General features: G+C 31.5%; 3 protein-coding genes across 4 annotated transcripts; 1 reads left to right on the top strand and 2 right to left on the bottom strand.

The window, feature by feature from the left end:
- Positions 1-1,997: 1,997 nt before the first annotated feature.
- On the bottom strand, positions 1,998-5,204 carry LOC124848263 (HVA22-like protein i). Its single transcript, XM_047325905.2, has 7 exons — positions 4,907-5,204; positions 4,294-4,334; positions 4,089-4,187; positions 3,814-3,870; positions 3,649-3,712; positions 3,346-3,555; positions 1,998-2,825 (listed from the first exon to the last, which is right to left on the bottom strand). The coding sequence occupies exons 2-7, from the start codon at positions 4,323-4,325 to the stop codon at positions 2,301-2,303; spliced, it is 987 nt and encodes a 328-aa protein (XP_047181861.1). The 5' UTR covers positions 4,326-4,334; positions 4,907-5,204; the 3' UTR covers positions 1,998-2,300.
- A 3,781-nt stretch (positions 5,205-8,985) lies between these two features.
- Positions 8,986-11,477, top strand: LQY1 (DnaJ/Hsp40 cysteine-rich domain superfamily protein). The gene is made up of 5 exons (XM_047325904.2): positions 8,986-9,244; positions 9,329-9,412; positions 9,505-9,556; positions 10,151-10,307; positions 11,275-11,477. The coding sequence occupies exons 1-5, from the start codon at positions 9,095-9,097 to the stop codon at positions 11,294-11,296; spliced, it is 465 nt and encodes a 154-aa protein (XP_047181860.1). The 5' UTR covers positions 8,986-9,094; the 3' UTR covers positions 11,297-11,477.
- Positions 11,478-13,218: 1,741 nt separating this feature from the next.
- LOC148204772 (L10-interacting MYB domain-containing protein-like) lies at positions 13,219-15,322 on the bottom strand. 2 transcript variants are annotated; one of them, XM_088105338.1, is made up of 3 exons: positions 15,091-15,322; positions 13,995-14,330; positions 13,219-13,921 (listed from the first exon to the last, which is right to left on the bottom strand). In XM_088105338.1, exons 2-3 carry the CDS (start codon positions 14,322-14,324, stop codon positions 13,337-13,339), a joined length of 915 nt encoding a protein of 304 aa, XP_087961464.1. In that variant the 5' UTR covers positions 14,325-14,330; positions 15,091-15,322; the 3' UTR covers positions 13,219-13,336. The 2 variants fall into 2 exon arrangements, with proteins under 2 accessions (XP_087961464.1, XP_087961459.1); XM_088105333.1 differs by lacking the exon at positions 15,091-15,322 and adding an exon at positions 14,806-15,031.
- Positions 15,323-15,327: the final 5 nt, after the last annotated feature.

A 15,327-nucleotide genomic window follows, 5' to 3' on the forward strand; every position in this document is an offset into this window, starting at 1 on the left:
AATTATCTCAACAAGATGATAGATTAGAAAGTTTAATATCAAAATATGATGAGTATATTCTTTTCTTTAGAAAAAAAAGTTATATAAATATGATTTGAGTTCAACTCAAATAACACAATTTTTAATTAAAAATTCTAAAATAGTAAGTTCAAGTTCTAAATTTTTTACTTAGACTTAGACTTAGATTTAAATATTAAGATAAAAAAACACTGATACCCATATTAAATATTAAGATAAAAACGATTTCCTTGCAAAGTAAAAGTACAGATTTAGTTAACATTATATAAAATCTAGTGGATTAAAAAATGACCAAGTCTTTGTTGCAACGGTTCAATTTGTTATAAAATTCCAAAGTCAAACTGAAGTTAAATAGTCTATTGAAAATGTAAAATTCTGAATGCTTTTGACAGTTTCCGTTTGAAAATTCGAAACCATGTAGAATTTCATAGTTCAACTTTCTACTTACTGCAACGTCCTGTCCTTCACCTAAAATCTTATAAAAGTATTTACATTATGGAATAAAGAAAAGTCATTAAGGTAAAATTTAGATAAAGCATTTTAAAATTTCAAAGCTTTTTAAAATCGATGGAAATGTAATGTTTGAAAGTTTAGGTACGTCTTTATTTCCAGTAAATATGGTTCCGTAGCTTATCAGTTTTAAATTTTTTAACATTTTTAAAATCCTTATTATTATTTATAGTTAATTTAATACAGAATCATATTTTAAGTAGTAAATCTTAACATACATACTCTCTTTAGAAATTTAATCCTTATTAGGGATATATTAAAGAAATAAATGATTTTACAATCATTAAAAAATATAGTATAAAATAAATATATAGAAAATAATTATAAATGCATGAGTAAATCATAATTATTTTTAATCAAAATATAATGATACAAAAGGTAAATTATTGGTTTAAAAAAATAAAAGTTACCTTGATTATATTAGTTAATATTTTTTTCTTTTTTAATATTAAAAAATATCAAGAATTTAAAACTTTTTTTCACGACTAAAAATATATTTAAATCATGTTTCAATTAAATTTTAATTTTAATTCTGATAAAACAATTCAATTTTCATATATTTGAATTTTTCTCCATTGGCATAAAATAATTCATGAGAAATTCAGTCTTGTTTTTTAAAATTATAAAGACAATTAAAACAATTAAAAACACTGTACATAACTATTTTTTGTATAATACTTGAAGTTTATAACAGCATATAAACATTTTTTGTATATTATAGTTAAAATTCATAATAAATATCCTTGAATAAATTAAACAAATTAAAATTATAGTGATTAATTTAGTTTACAATGTGTTTACAAATTTTTATAAAAATATTTAAATTCACTTTGGAAGAGATTAAAAAGATAATTTGAATTGGTTAAAGAGAAAGTTCCCAACTATTATGTAAGATACAGGCATCTTAAAAAGAGAAAAATATTATGTAAGATGTTTGATTAAGAAAGTATTGAAAAACGTAGAAATCTCATTTTCTAAGTTCTTAATGATTAGGGAGAGAGAAGTACTGAAGAGAGTAAGGGAGAAAGGTTGGTGAAGAAAGATAGAGGGCATGTGATAGATAAAGAGAAGTAAACAGAAAAACAAAAGCAAAGGATAACAATAAGATGCTCAAGAGAAAGACAGAGGGTATACAGAAGAGACGAATTGGGATCAAAAGGAGACATTGACATAAAAGAGCAGCAAATACAATACAATTGAGATGCTAGACCTTCAAAGAATTTTATTTTTTAAAATATGTCTTCATTTTTCTAAAAAAAAATTATTTGTAGATGTACCAGAAAGAAAATTCAGACAAAAAGAAATAGAAATTGAGTATATTACTGTTTGTATTGATGACAGCAATCAAAAACAGTACCTAGCAGATTCTAAATTAAATTAATGGAACCAACTGTTTTGGTTGATGTGGTGCATAACCAACCTGCTTCACCTAATGCCTGCAAAAAGGTATTATGGAGAGAAGTTGCCAATTAATGAAATTATTCTGCCTTCCCTGTAATGAAAAACTTGGTAATACTGTTACACCAACATGAAGACCAGCTATACAAAAGCAGCCGATGCAAACATCTCGATGGAAACTAAGTCCATATAATGACATCAGGCTACAATGCTTCCATGCCACCACAATTGATAAAAAAAAATATATAAAATGAAGCAACAAATGGAATGGAAACTTGGGAAAACAGATTTACATCAAGTTCTACAACAATTCAATGCTCATCATCGTCCACCTACTTCCTATTTCATGCTAAAATTTGACAATATTCAGCGTGCTAGCGAGTTCCTGCTGATCGGGTTTTTCTTAGTCTGCCACGTGTTAACCGAATGCTTTCTTCCATTATGGTTTCTTTGGTAGGAGTAGGAGGATTCCCATTTTCATTAACTGAAGAAGATGAAGATGGTGCTCCTGCTTCGACCTGCTTTGCGTCCGACTCTGCTGGTGCAGACTGAATGCTTGTTTCAGGCGCAACATTAGACTTTTGAGTGCTCAAAGCAGCTCCAGCAGACTTCTGAGTACTCAAAGCAGCTCCAGCAGACTTCTGAGTACTCAAACCAGTACCACCAGACTTTTGAGTACTCAAACCAGCTCCACCCGATTTCTGAGTACTTAAACCTGTTGCAGATGTGGCTGCTTTGGGAACTTTTGGAGAATCCAATTCCTCTGCTACTTCCTTCTGGAGCTGACTCGAAGATGTGCTAGAGGTAGGGGATGGAGGCTCCTCAACTTGTGGTTCCGTTGCAGCAGCTGGTTGGTGATTTGGAGGTGCTGGTTGACGGACCTTCACACCTGGGCGTTGCTGTGGTTTCAAGAGCAATTTGTTTTCTTATTGGTATTGGTATGTGCATAAAGAATAATAAGTTGGATAATAACTGTATCCTCCTCAAAAACCAAATAACCAATAATCTACAAACTGAAGTTACAAATGGATAATAACTGTATATAACTTTTAACAGCGTAGAGACACGGAACCAAATAGCAGTATCTTCATTTCAACATTATCATGGAAAAAGGAAATATTACTTACTACAATATTTTCCTCTTTCTATGTAAAAAATGAGTATAATTTCAGGTCTTAGTTTCTTTTTCTGTACAATATCGTTTTAACAGGCATGCAATTGTTCTGACTGGCACCTTTAAACGTACTTATGCATAAATTTTAAAAAATACATATTTTATTATTGCAAACCAGAAAAATTCAGGATAAGGGGCACAATTCAATGGCAAATTACGAAAGCCGATAATTGATATTCTAGTATACTTAAGTCACGCTCGATCATAATAGCAGACACAACCAGTACATATTCATAATCAACTACCTGAGCAGGTCGAGGTGCTGGAGTCGATTGTGCAGCAACAAATTGAAAAATGTCATATATTCTAGTCTGACCATAACTGAAAGCTCTTTGCCAATACAAAACTGCAATGTCCCCTGCCCTTGTCCTCAGTTCCAACAAGTTGCGATCAATCTCTGTCTCATGTTTGGCAACATATGGTCTGAAGAAGGAGTCATACACATATGTTGTTCCCTAACACAACAATATTACATTTTACTGTCATATTGAAGAGAAGCAAATAAGAAAGTAATAAAAGATTTTATACCAAAATAAGTAGTTTCATACCTTAGTTTTGGGATACCAAAGAAATATGAAAAATGCCAACTTAGCTTCACTGTACATTGGGACCCTTCATGAAGAAATCAATTCAAAGCTAAGAAGTCATTATAAACTTTTTTTTAATAAGGAAAGCAGATATTCTTTGAGCACATCCAAGATAGAATCCTCTACCATGATATAAAAGTATCACCAACCCTCTCACATACTGTTAAAACGGCCACCAAGATCCTGCAACACGGGGAAAAACAAAGTTGGTATCAGTATTTGTCAGTAGAAGTTATCACGTTAAGTTCAGCACAAACAACCGATCTATAATTCGTTCCAAATTAGCTCTATTTTGAGGGGGAAATGGCATTATTTTCCAGCAAAAATCATTAAAAAGCTACAGAAAACAAATATGATTATTTCTCTTGCTAACAGCTGAACCAAACATGGTAAACGCATACCAATACTGGCACCAAAAGCGGAGCTGTTCAATTTCCGGTTTATTCTTTTCAACCGCTTTATAACATTCATAGGCTGGATAAGCATAGCCAAAGATCATCCTGTCAATAAATCAAAAAGACCAAATAAAACGATTAACCTTCAAATCTCACACACAAACCATTCATATCAGAAAAAAACTGGAATTTAGAACATCAAAATACATACGCAAGCGCCCACGTAAGAAAGGATCCAATCATTTTGTATCCCTGACATTGAAAAGAAAAAGGTTACTCCAAACAGCATAACGTAATAAAATTCAAGCAACTAAAACTGAATAACAGCGATTGCATTGCCATATCAATTAATGTATCTCAAAACAATCTACAATTCAAAGCCAAAAATTGTCCAATTCCAAGCTCATTAAAATATCAGCATGACAATATCCTAAAGACTATCCCTACTCCCTACACCCTATTTTTCTCCACAGAACCACAATTCCTTTCAGTTTTCTTTCCAAACTTGAACAATAGCAAGCGCAGTGTTCTTAGAACAACAATAATCGTGAGTTGTCAACCTAGATAATGTTCATCAGTCATCGCAATACCTAGCCGTGGAATGCATAGAAAAATGCAGAGGAGGAAACCAGTGAATCGGAAAACTAGGTCGAAGCAATGCGAAGTAAATTAAAGATCAGCGTCTAAGATCAAAACTCCACAACACTAGCACAGGTAACAGAACCGTCTAATGCACTAAAACCGTTTGACTTAATCTGATTTGTTTCACACGTCGCAAATCAACAATGAAACCAACATTTAAAGTGACAATGAAAAACAAATACCTAGAAATGAGTGTATTGCGTTGAAGAAAGAGAACGAGAAAAAAAAAGAAAATGATAGTCGGAATCCTAAATGAAAGGAGCAGAGGTAAATCTGGAGGCGGAATATGGAAGAGATCGGCGACGGCGCCGGGAACGGCCACCGCAGACCGTTACACTGTCGGCGAGAGGTGTTGGGAGAAAAACAGTGGTATGAGAAAGAAAAGAAAAGAAAAGAAAGAGGATTAGGATTTTGGATTTAGAACAGACGAAGCGTTTTAAATGGTTTTTCTGTTCATTATATGGATCAGTTGTGAGAGTGTGTGTGTGTGCAGTGTATTAAATTATAGACTATTTATGACTCACTACACTACTACACTGTAGAGAGCTAGAGAAAAGATTGTGTGCGTGGAGGTGTTGCAACTTTGTCTGTGGCGTGATCTTCGCTCATCAATTACCCTTCACTTTCACTCTAATACTCATCACACCACAAATCAACATTTTTTAGTCAATTAACACAATCTTTAATTGATGAATTGCTTTTCGAAATTTTATATAAAGTTTTCATAATTTCAAGAATTAATTAGAAGAATTTATAATATGTATAGTATAACCACTCACTCAACGCATTCTCCTTAGTTATTACCGATCAACTTTTTTAAAAAAATAAGGATTTTTCCAACCTCAGTAATTTCTACCAATCAGTTATGATCTCCACAAATGACCCATTGATAATACACATAAAAACTATCAAACACAAATATAACATGTCTAATAAGGTAAAACATGTTTATGAATTCTTAGAGTAATTAAATTAATTTTAATTAAAAATTTATTTTGAAACTTATAAATATAAATAAGAAAATACGTGATTATATCTATTGTAAAATTAATATTTTATTATAATAATCTATCAAATTCGATTCTTTATTAAATTTTTTAGTGTCATTGTAATATTGTATTCAAAACATATGAAAATCGGGTTGGGATGATTATTATGTTTGAGCGGTGAAGTAGAGGAAACGGGTCATGGAGAGTTTTTGTGAAGCAGAAGAAAGCTAAGAGAAGCAACGAAGCATGTCGATGGTAGATTTATTGGGTTCAAAAGTAAAAGCTAAGAAGAAAAGAGCACTATCCTAATGTAATAAAGGCTCAAGTTTATTTGAGAAAGGCAAAGGGACCCTAAGATGAGGTGACACTATAAGGGTATCATTAATAATTTATGCATTATAAAAGGTAAATAAAAGGGTACCATGTGGAGATTGGAGAAGTTGATGTTTCCTCATCAAGAGGAAAGATGAAAATGAAAACCAAAAAGAAAAAGAAGGGAAAGCCTTGGATTCTACGTTTCTTCTTAAAGTTTATGAGTGATCCATTTCATTGCATGTTATGGGGCATGCGAATGTTGAATATAGATATTTTCTATGTACCATGATACCAATTTGCTCAAGTTCAACATCAATCTTCATTGTTGCTCATTCCCTCATGTGCCACCTAATTATGTCTATTTGGTAGCCTTTCGCTCTCGTTTCTTATGTATATAATACCCATCTCTTATTTACAACTTTTTCCCTTTCTTTCACACCACAACTCATTTCTACTTTTTCTTCCTTTACCTTATTCACAATATATCAAACAAAATCATGTTTCATCTTCTTTCTTTCATGGATCCTTCGCATTAGGTTACTGTATTTTCATTTAACTTATTTTAGAACAAAAAATGGTTAGTTATTTTATCATTTTGGAGAGAATTTAAGAAAAAAAAATGTTCAGTTTTCTCTTAAAAACTAGTCGTTTTGAACCGAACCTGGTCGAATTATAAAGCAAATGATAACAAAAGATAGATGGCATAAACCTAATGTGTTTGGAATGCTATTATTATTTGGAATAAAATTCAAACAGCAAAGAAGGTATTATTGTGTCAGAAACAAAATGTGCATGTCGTAATGTGTCTGGAGGTGTCGCAATGAAAGACAAAATCAAATTTCATAAAAATCAATAGAATTGTTTTAAATTATTATTATTGTTTCTACTGAATGGGCCCTCGGTAGTAACAATTATTATTTAAGAAAAATAATTATAAAAATATATCATTTTTGATGATGTTGGCCTCTCTGAGAAAAATAATATTTTCTATTAATTTTGGGTCAGTTTTTAGCCACTTATAATGGAGAAAGAGATTCACTTATAAAGATGGACAAAATAACTAAAATTAATTTATAAAGTGGGCTAAGCCCAGTGCTGATAAACTACAAGAGGAAATTTCTTTCTCCACCTCCTCTCTTTCTTCATGCACCTACATGAGAGTGTTTTTGGAAAAGTCTAATTTTTCCATAATTTACATTTTCAGATTATAAGATGTGAAAAAAAAAATTGAATTTTAGAATGTGTTTTTAGATGTAAAAATAAATTCTAAATTGCATAAATAAAAAATATATTATACTGTATCGGATATAGTGTATACTGATCGGTTATTAATTGTTAACCGATCGGTCACCACCACAACAATGGTCAACCAGACCACCATCCACAACATTAACTAAGTCAACCAGGTCGAATGGATTTTGAGCCAGCATTTAAGTTATTGGGCCAATGGTCCAGCAGAAGATAAAATAATCAAAGGAATAATCAAGAATATCTTATTGAAGATATGATTAAAGATATGATAAGCGGTGAAGATATTTATGAGTAACTAATCGAATTTTCAGGTAAGGTTGTTTTTATTTGGCTTATGAAACACTTATAAATACAATGACAAAGCCAAAAGAGGCCAAAGGCCAGATACGTTCCACTTACGCTTTACTCACACTCTACTACTCTAAAAAGGCGACCGAGCGGTCAAAGCTCGAAGTCCACTGAATGAATAAGACTGAACTATATTGACATATTACATAACTGGAAATGTTTTTCAGTTATGAATAATTTGAATTTTTTTCACACTTGTATATTGGTTTATCGTCCCTAAAAACATTTTTTTTGAAAAACAACAATTTTTTAAACTAAATTGAAAGTAGAATATAGTCGGAATTACATAAAATTCAACTATAATTATTTCACAAAAAATTTACTTCTTAAATTTTTCATACAAGCATTAATTTTTCTTATAAATTTTACTGATTTGTGTAAAAATGTAAAAAAATTTAAATAGCATCATTTTGTTATTAAATTTTGCAAAATGCCGTTTTTTTTACCTTGTTTCATTTAAAAAGACAACCCATCATCATATCGTTAGAAATTTAAAATTTCAGTAAAATTTGTGAGAATTGAAAATTTAGACAGTAGAATATGAAAGAAAAAATAGATAGTAAAATTTTCAAAATAATAATAATGACAATAAAAATTAAAGGATAGCATTTACAATTAAATTAAAATATAACACCAAAAATCAAGTTTCCTATTTACTCAAACCAAAAAATACATTAGACTCGTTAGAATTGGACTTTACAAAATGATGGGGTTTGGGGTATTAAAATAGGCTATTACTTTCTGCACCTCAGAATTAATAACTATATCACAATATTAGAAAAAGACTCAGATACCTTTCATCACTGTCACCACCGCTGCTGTACTGTAGAGGAAGAAGAAAAGAGGAAACACGCTGCAAAGAAAGAAGAAGAAATACAATATATAAAAAAAAAAAACATTTTTCCAAATATTTTATGTGTTTCAAAAAGCCTTTTTTAATAATATATTTCATATACGGATATTGCAGAAAATATATTCCGTAAGGTCTTTGATGAGTTTCGTTCCGGAAATTACATTCTTAAAATCTCATTTTAAAAAGAGCAATAATATTATAACATATTTTTAAATGTATTTGACACATAATATAAATTAAAATGGTCATAAAAAAATGTAAATTTTTATATATTTTAAGAAAAAAAATTAAAAATAAGAAAGGATAATGTAAAAAATTTATGTATGTTAAATAATTATTATTTTTTTAGAAATTTTGTTTTAATGCAAAGAAATTGTGTTAAAATAGGATAATAAAGAATCGAAATGAAATGCATGATGATGAGGATAATAGAGCCACGTGTAAGATGGGACAAAGACTATGTGGTCGTTACTGCCACTAGTTTTGGTTGGATGATGTTGTTGGGAGTTTCATTGCCTCACTTCTCATTCTTAACGATTCCTTTTCAGTTCAGTTCAGATGCCACAAAAACTGATCAAAATATAAAACAACATTTGAATTGAAGGGAGTGAGAGATGACACTGTCTCCTTCTCTTTCTCTCCCTAACTTGCATTCTTCTTTTCTTTCTTGCCCTCTGAAATCCAAGCCTTCTGCAACAACTTTTCTTCAACCAAAACCCTCTTCTTATCCTCGCATTAGAGCTTTGGAGCTTGATCAAAACACGGTTTTTCCTGTTCTTCTTTAGGTATTACTTATTTCTACAGCGTAACAGACATAACCTTAATCTGTTTTTGTTTTTTTTTTTCAGGTAGTGGCTATAAGTGTAGGACTCGTGAGTGTGGCTGTTGGAATTGGCATTCCAGTGTTCTACGAAACCCAAATCGATAATGCTGTGAAGTGTTTTTACTTTGCACTGTACCCTTTTGTATGTTCTATTTTTCATCTGATGTTTTGGGTTTTGATTACAGTTTCTCTTTGTTGCAGGCTAAGAGAGATAACACGCAGCCCTGCTTCCCATGTACTGGATCTGGTGCTCGTAAGTTTTATTTTCTATATGATGCATTATTCGATCAGAAATTATTGTCATTACTAATATGGTTTATGCTTGAATGATGGTACGAATATTCATTCCATTATCCGAGTGCATACACTGTTTATTCAGTCATAACTGTTGAATAAGGATTCGTTTGACTATTTAGCTTAATTAAGGTTTTTTCATTTAGTTCTTATAACATAAGAGGTAGCTCAACTCCACACACAGTGAAAGTGTACTTGGTTATACAGTACCTGTCTAGGTAACAATTATCACCTTGAGGTATACAAATTTACAGTATATAAGTAAGTTCAAATTTCATTCTATAAGTAAGTTTTGTAAAATTAAGGTAGCTTATACCTTGAGGTAAGGCTCATTCATGAGGGGAAAAGGGAAACAATCAAATTCAACAATGATGAATTAATGAGAATGGAGAGGAACCATTATATCTGACAATTTGATTGTCTCATCTCAGCACTACAGCATGGCAGGAAATCTGCTATTTCATAGATTTAGCAGTTAATCTTTTTTCTTTCCTCTGAATTTGAGAATTCAATAGTTGTAGGTTTTTGACCAATCTTGTTATACTGTGGGCAGAGAAATGCAGATTTTGCTTAGGATCTGGCAATGTGACAGTTGAACTTGGTGGGGGTGAGAAGGAGGTGTCTAGATGCATAAACTGTGATGGTGTTGGTTCACTCACATGCACAACTTGTCAAGGATCTGGAATTCAACCTCGTTACCTTGACCGCAGGTATGCAGTTCTGCAACCTCATTTCCCTTCTTTTGTAGTTTAGCAACAACAGCAAAAGCTTTTTTCCATTAGTTGGGATCAGCTACATGAATCATACCATGTCATTTCTCTAAAATCGTTTTATGTCATATCTTGTATGCTCATACATTCATTCTAACATTCTCTAGTTTTCTAAAGTCCAACTTTCATTGTCATAGCTTTCCCATAGGTTAAATATGTTTTTAGTCCCGTGAAATTAAAAGTTGTTATAGTCTCAAATTTTGATATATTTTGATTCTTAAAGTTAAAAAATGAATGAATATAGTTTTTTGAACTTGTTGACGTTAACATTTTTGCTTGTACATTTATTTATTTTTAAAATTTAAGAACAAAAATGTATCAAAATCATAACAGGGAGGAATTTCAATTTTGCATCGAAGTTTAGGAAGTAAAAACGTATTTAACTCCTTTTTCCATAAAACTCTTTTTTTGAGTTCAGTAGATATTTTTTTATCATACTTAGCCATCCACTTGAATATTTTGTGTGAGGCCTCTTATCAAATCAATCTTTCATCATTTTGAAATTTTGATCCAAAATACTTGAACTGCCATGTTACATCTTTCATCTTTACTTTGAAGTTATTTTCCTCTTTTGCTAAAATTGCAGTACATATTATATATACCCTATCTTCCTCCTGCTTAAAATCTCTCTGTTTCCAAAAGAATATCTCCAAAACTCTACCATAAAATTTACCAAGAACAAATTTAGTGAATATGTATACCATGGAATTTTTGTCAATCAGCATTCATTCTGCTATAACAATAAGGCTATAAGGACTGAGTCACCATATAAGAGGCTAAAAGGAGCAAGGGTTTTGAGAAACCTTAAACTATTCTTCAACAAAAACATGATAATTTATTCATAGAAAAGTTTTCAGGTTTTCTGTATTGTACTGTTGACTACTGTTTTGTGCTTCATATTAATCAGAGAATTCAAAGATGATGACTGAGGCAAGCTAAGAATATTTGGCTCTGATTTTGGATCTGATATGAGGTTAATGTACTTATTTAATATCTTTGATATGAGTACACACCTAATGCAGTTGGAAAAATCAAAACCATGTTCATCCTTTGATTTGTTTACATTTTAATCAGTGATATGATATTATTAGGTTACTCACTTTTGTTTCCTATGTTTATGTTATTCTTTTTATAATCTTCTGATTTAATAATCCAAAAATTGTACATCAACACATTCTATCAAAAATTCGTTATTTCAATTGCTTTTCATCTAGTTCACTCGAAAAAAAAGAATAGAAATATTAGTTCTATTAACTTGTAAAACTCAAACTTTACTACTTTCTAGTTATTTCATTGTCAAGTTTTTTTATCATTCCATTTAATAAAACAGCCTGTCCTGCTGAAAATGTGTGTAAAAACTTGTCCATATTATACTAAGCAAGATCTCTGTTAAAAATGTTTCTTGTATTAACCACATTAGTGTGAATAAATTTCATGGGTTTTACTGTTGACGTGCACAAACAAATTCAATGAAATTAAATAAAAAGATCATTAAAGCATGAAGGAATTTGAACTTACAACATACTAATATTTTTGGGTTTAAAAAATTTGGGCATTATTTTGAACATAGATAAATAATTAAATAACTATTTTTTTGTAAGGTTGATGAGTATAAATTTATCATTAAGCACAAAAAAAATATTAAATGGCAATTAAATGAATGAATTTGTGCGTATATTAATAAAGCGATAATTTTTTATTTTATAGAAAAGTATAATATTTGCATAATTTCTTTTTTAAATAATAAATACAAAATATAAATTTAAAAGATTGACAATCCAAAAAAACTCAATAAACACAACTTGGAATAATCAACATATAATAATAATAATAATAATAATAATAATAATAAAAGGTTTAAAAATGTTTTCAAAATACTTCTAAAATGAATGTTTTTTATTTTGGTTCCTAATTATTTCCCCTTTGTTTTTAATGTCTCTAAAATTGAGAATGCCTGTTATTAATATTGTAATATATACGAATTTTGGTTTCAATTCCTGTCAAATATTATTATTTGTTTTTCATTCTTTCAAATTTCAAATCACTGATTGTAGTGTCCAGCATTTAGAATAGATAAATAACAGAAATTTAAAAGTTATTTTTTAAGATTTTGATATATGATCACATTACTTTTCGTTCAACATATTAGGTAAGAAATATCTGGTAACAAATTAAAGATAATAATTTACACTTTGAAGAAATATAGCTAACCATTTTTAAACCCTAAAAACTAAGTGGAATGGTAAGTTGAAATAATTTAAAAAAAAAATGTCATGCGACAATTTTAGAAAAAAGTAAATCTTATATAATAGACTCCTGCTCAGAAGGGTGCATTTTCTCGGCTTTTGATCTGAATGAACAATTAAACATAAAATGATGATTTTATTTATTTTTAATATGGTGTGCGATGATACTATACAACTCTTCTGAATTATGGCACTGCCCATGTAACTTCAAATTAAACATTTCCGAAAGAAAATCTGTAAGGTAAACTAGCTTCACCCTATGTTTGGAACTGTTACAAATTTAATCTGAAGTGGTTACAAAATGGATTGAAATCTGATGTTCTTGTCATTCTAAAAAGATCGAATATACATTTGTTCACACCCCAGTAAATTGAGCATGCTTAGCAAAGCATTAGATGACTTAAATCTAAAGGGTCCATAAATTACACTACTAATATGCCTAAGACACTGTAACAACAACCATCCATTTAGAATAATGGTATTGGCGCATTTTCAACAAACAATAGTTTACATTTAGTCAATAGGATCAGAAGGTTCACAAAAGTCATATTCGAAAGAGTAACTATAAAATCCAGTTGAAAAAGCACGTTGTATAAACAACTACGGCAGGTTGTAAAAGTTAAAACTAGGAATGGCATTACTTACAGTCAAACAAAAAGGACGGTATAATAGACTGAGCATTTGTGTTGTGACTATGAAATCTATTCTGATGACTTGAATTTTCTAATGGAAGGGACTTCTACTGCACTTTCCTTGTAACCATGTCAACCTTATCTTGACACTTTTTAGAGAAATGAATATCTCCCTTAAGCTAGGGTTCTCAAAGAGATCCAGGGCAGAAAAGTAGAGCTGTTGATCAATGCCTTCTATCTCATCTAGAGCCTTAATGCAGTTTGTTATGGAAAACTTGTCATCACTTACACTTGAAACGACTGCCCTTAACCTTGAAACAGCAACCATATCTAACAAGGCTTCTGCCATAGCATTGCAGGTGTCCTGATCCAGGCCAGTAGTTTGTGTCTCGTACGACCGTTTCCGTTTCCTATCTAGAGAATTCTTGGTCACCTTCTCAGAAGTTGAGATATTCCCAGGAATAGATTTAGATGTTGATGGGTTTTCATAATGTGAGACCTTAGCTTCTAGACATGGTGTAAAGCCAGATGCATCAGTTCCAAAAGATTTGTCAAGCTCTTCATAATGACTAGACTGGGCGTATTTCCCATCAGCTGCTGAATCTATGAAGATTGCGCACAGTTGCTCATATATTGGACAATCTTTCCCTTTAACTGTTTCGTGCCTAGGCTGTGCCTACATAAAAAAATAGCACTATTCAGGTTACGAATAAAGAAAGGAACAGATCGCTACAATGAAAGGAACTTACCCCTATATCATCCCACTGCTCAAAGCCAATGCAACAGGAATCATCCATTACAAAATCATTATTCTGATCATAAGCGGATTTCAAGTTGTAGAAGCGGGTCCGAAGTACATCTAGATGCTTCCTCAATTGATTATTGTTGAAACTAAGGTCTGTTTGCCTATTAAACTCATCCCGAATATGATTCCATGTTTTCTTGTCAAAAACATTGTTTGGTCTATTTCCTAGTTGAATCTGCTTGACAACCAAGTCTGCAAATATCTTGTCAAGGGATGCTGTCCATCTTGTCCTTGATCGCTCTTGCTTGGGCTGATTGCTAGCTTCAAGTTCCATCCACACCTGTACAAATGATTATAATTCAATAATTTACTCAATAACATCCTCATAAAAGCCCCTCCGGCAGTGATCCCACTAAAATTTAAGAAAAAGCAAAAGGGCCTCTTGACTTTGAAGCTTAAACTAATCACCCAAACCAAAGTCACATATCAACAATTTCAATTTTACAAAAGTGCCACATTATCCATCATGACAAGCAGAGGCATTGAAGAAAAAAGGTCACTCCAAACAGCATAACACAATAACATTAAAGCAAATGAAACTGAATAACAACGATAGCATTGCCATAATAGTTCTTGTATTTCAAAACATTCTACAATTCAAAGCAAAAAATCCTCAAATTACACTCATAAAAATTGCAACTTGACAATATCCAATAGACTATCCCTAATTCCTATAGCCTATTCACCTTCACAAAATCACAATTCCTTTTGGTTTTCTTTCCAAACTTAAACAATAACAAGGACAGTGTTCTTACAACAATAATTTTGAGTTGTTGAACGTAGATAGTGTTCATTAGTCATCTCAGTACACAACCGTTGAATGCACAAAAAATGTAGAGGCGAAAGCGGGTGAACCAAAGAACTAGGTCGAAGCAATGCGAAGTAAATTAAAGATCAGCATCGAAGATCAAACTCCATAAAACCAGCACAGGTAACAGAACCGTCTAATGCACTAAAAGCCTTAATTTAATCAGATTCGTTTCACACGTCGCAAATCAACAATAAAACTAACATTTGAAATGAAAATGAAAAAGAAATACCTAGAGTTGAGTGTGTTGCGGTGGAGAAAGAGAAAGAGGAAAAAAGGAAATGATAGTGTGAATACGAAAGGAGAGGAGTAGAGGTAAATTTGACGGCAGAGGATGGAAGAGATCAACGACGGCGCCGTGAACGGCCACCGCGAACCGTTACGCTGTCGGCGAGAGGTGTCGGGAAAAACAAATACTGAAGATAAAAAAATATTAGGATTTGGGATTTAGAAGAGAATGAGCGTTTTA

The sequence above is a fragment of the Vigna umbellata genome, chromosome 1 (genome assembly GCF_029865625.1).
Source record: "Vigna umbellata cultivar VRB3 chromosome 1, Vumbellata_1.0, whole genome shotgun sequence".
In the NCBI taxonomy this organism is placed as follows: Eukaryota; Viridiplantae; Streptophyta; class Magnoliopsida; order Fabales; family Fabaceae; genus Vigna; species Vigna umbellata.

Excerpts from the sequence above, each read along its gene's own strand:
- LOC124848263 (XM_047325905.2), bottom strand. The coding sequence starts at position 4,325 with ATGATTGGATCCTTTCTTACGTGGGCGCTTGC. Across the intron at positions 3,556-3,648 it reads TTTGGTATCCCAAAACTAAG|GGAACAACATATGTGTATGA; the intron begins GTATGAAACTAC and ends TTGTTGTGTTAG. Across the intron at positions 2,826-3,345 it reads CAGCACCTCGACCTGCTCAG|CAACGCCCAGGTGTGAAGGT; the intron begins GTAGTTGATTAT and ends TTGAAACCACAG.
- LOC148204772 (XM_088105333.1), bottom strand. The coding sequence starts at position 14,844 with ATGAACACTATCTACGTTCAACAACTCAAAATTATTGTT. Across the intron at positions 14,331-14,805 it reads AACAACTCAAAATTATTGTT|GTGTGGATGGAACTTGAAGC; the intron begins GTAAGAACACTG and ends TCATTTGTACAG. Across the intron at positions 13,922-13,994 it reads AGCAGTGGGATGATATAGGG|GCACAGCCTAGGCACGAAAC; the intron begins GTAAGTTCCTTT and ends TTTTTTATGTAG.
- LQY1 (XM_047325904.2), top strand. The coding sequence starts at position 9,095 with ATGACACTGTCTCCTTCTCTTTCTCTCCCTAACTTGCATTCTTCTTTT. Across the intron at positions 9,245-9,328 it reads TGGAGCTTGATCAAAACACG|GTAGTGGCTATAAGTGTAGG; the intron begins GTTTTTCCTGTT and ends TTTTTTTTTCAG. Across the intron at positions 10,308-11,274 it reads CCTCGTTACCTTGACCGCAG|AGAATTCAAAGATGATGACT; the intron begins GTATGCAGTTCT and ends CATATTAATCAG.